A 2,500-nucleotide genomic window follows, 5' to 3' on the forward strand; every position below is an offset into this window, starting at 1 on the left:
AGACATATAGATATATACATTATACAAATGTAAATGTAAAATATATAGATATAGAGATATAGAGCTGTATAGATATATAGATATATAGATGTATAGATATAGAGATATAGAGCTGTATAGATATATAGATATATAGATGTATAGATATAGAGATATAGAGCTGTATAGATATATAGATATATAGTTGTATAGATATAGAGATATCGAGCTGTATAGATATATAGATATATAGATGTATAGATATGTCGATCTAAAAGGTTTAGTAGCCCAGAGCGTATGTTGGAGACAGGCTGTTCTGACAGAGCAGAATGTTCCAGACTGAGATCAGATATCAACCTTCTATCCACATATATGGGAGAGAGAGAGAGATTAGATGAAGGGTGTGTGTGTGTGTGTGTGTGTGTGTGTGTGGAGGGGGGGGGGGGGGGGGGCTGATCACCAGCAACAGGCAGGTGACCGAGGGGCCCATCGCCGTGACGATCAAACATGTGATATCGGTGTGTTCCCTGTCGCTCATAAAGATCAAAGTTAAGGACTGGAATGTGTGTGTGTCACAACCGTGCTAGGTGTGTGTCATCACATGTCCAGGTGTGTGTGTCATCACATGTCCAGGTGTGTGTGTCATCAGGGTCAGGGTCAGGGTCAGGGTTAGGGTTCGGGTTAGGGTTAGGGTTAGGGTTAGGGTTTAGGGTTAGGGGTTAGGGTTAGGGGTTAGGGTTTGGGTTAGAGTTTAGGGTTAGGGTTAGGGGTTAGGGTTAGGGTTAGGGTCAGGGTTAGAATTAGGGTTAGGGTTAGGGTTGGGGTTGGGGTTGGGGTTTGGGTTGAGGTTAGAGTTAGGGTTAGGATTAGGGTTGAGGTTAGGGTTAGGGTTAGAGTTGGGGTTAGGGTTAGAGTTAGAGTTAGGGTCAGGGTTAGAGTTAGAGTTAGGGTCAGGGTTAGGGTTAGGGTTAGAGTTAGGGTCAGGGTCATGGTCATGGTCAGGGTCAGGGTTAGAGTTAGAGTTAGGGTCAGGGTTAGAGTTAGGGTCAGGGTTAGAGTTAGGGTCAGGGTGAGGGTCAGGGTTAGAGTTAGGGTCAGGGTTAGGGTCAGGGTTAGAGTTAGTGTCAGGGTCAGGGTCAGGATTAGAGTTAGGGTTAGGGTCAGGGTTAGGGTCAGAGTCAGGGTTAGGGTTAGGGTCAGGGTTAGGGTTAGAGTTAGGGTCAGGGTTAGGGTTAGGGTCAGGGTTAGAGTTAGGGTCACGGTCAGGGTTAGGGTTAGGGTTAGGGTCAGGGTTAGAGTTAGGGTCAGGGTTAGGGTCAGGGTTAGAGTTAGGGTCAGGGTTAGGGTCAGGGTTAGAGTTAGGGTTATCTTTGGCCACTCCTAGCCATGCAGACCAGCTGTCCAGCATGTTACACTTTACACTACAACTATATCATTAAAGTTTATCTATGTGTTCTATATCTATACTATAGTATATCATATATATGTTCTGTATCTATACTATAGTATATCATATCTATGTGTTCTATATCTTTAGTACAGTATATCATATCTATATGTTATATATCTATGCTATAGTATATCTATGTGTTCTATATCTATGTGTTATATATGTATAGTATATCTATGTGTTATATATCTATGCTATAGTATATCTATGTGTTATATATCTATATCTATGTGTTGTATATCTATATGTTGTATATCTATATCTATGTGTAATATATCTATGCTATCGTATATCTATGTGTTGTATATCTATATGTTGTATATCTATATCTATGTGTAATATGTCTATGCTATCGTATATCTATGTGTTATATATCTATATCTATGTGTTGTATATCTATATGTTGTATATCTATATCTATGCTATAGTATATCTATGCTATAGTATATCTATGTGATGTATATCTATGTGATGTATATCTATGTGTTATATATCTGTAGTCCAGGAGGCCATGTGCCCGGTGAGGCTGAACCGCTGGGGGACTCCAGAGCTCAACCCTGAGACCATGCAGACCAGCGAACCCTGGGTCTTCGCTGGTGGCGACATCGCCGGCCTCGCCAACACCACCGTAGAGTCTGTTAACGACGGGAAGCAGGCGGCCTGGCACGTCCACAAATACCTGCAGGTACCACCAGGACCCAACACAGGACCCTAACCCTAACCCAACACAGGACCCTAACCCTAACCCAACACAGAGTTAACACTACACCACCAGGACCCAACACAGTTAGAGTTATCTACTGTATCTATATATGTATATATGTCTAGATGTATGTATATATATACGGTGCCCTGTGTAAGTAATGGGACAATGAAGCATTTTTTCTTCTTTTGGCTTTTTTAACAAACATAATATGAGGTTGAAGTAAATATTCTCATGTTGGTTTCACCATTCAGACATTACAACACTTGCCATGCACAGTCCCCCTGTTTTAGGGCACCCGAAAGTAATGGGACAGTTGGCTGGACAGGTGTTTCTGGTTAGTCTTAATAGCCTGCACCCCCCCCCCC

General features: G+C 42.1%; 1 protein-coding gene across 1 annotated transcript in view; it reads left to right on the plus strand.

Annotated features, from left to right (window-relative positions):
• Positions 1–2,500, plus strand: part of LOC310821987 (dihydropyrimidine dehydrogenase [NADP(+)]-like) — a gene marked incomplete at both ends in the record, with an annotated part of 13,631 nt that overhangs the window by 2,213 nt on the left and 8,918 nt on the right. The window contains one exon of the mRNA XM_083694276.1: positions 1,930–2,114. Coding sequence (XP_083550402.1) covers positions 1,930–2,114 — 185 coding nt within the window. The remainder of the gene's footprint in view (positions 1–1,929; positions 2,115–2,500) is intronic.

The sequence above is a fragment of the Argentina silus genome (genome assembly GCF_951799395.1).
Source record: "Argentina silus genome assembly, chromosome: 22".
Lineage (NCBI taxonomy): Eukaryota > Metazoa > Chordata > Actinopteri > Argentiniformes > Argentinidae > Argentina > Argentina silus.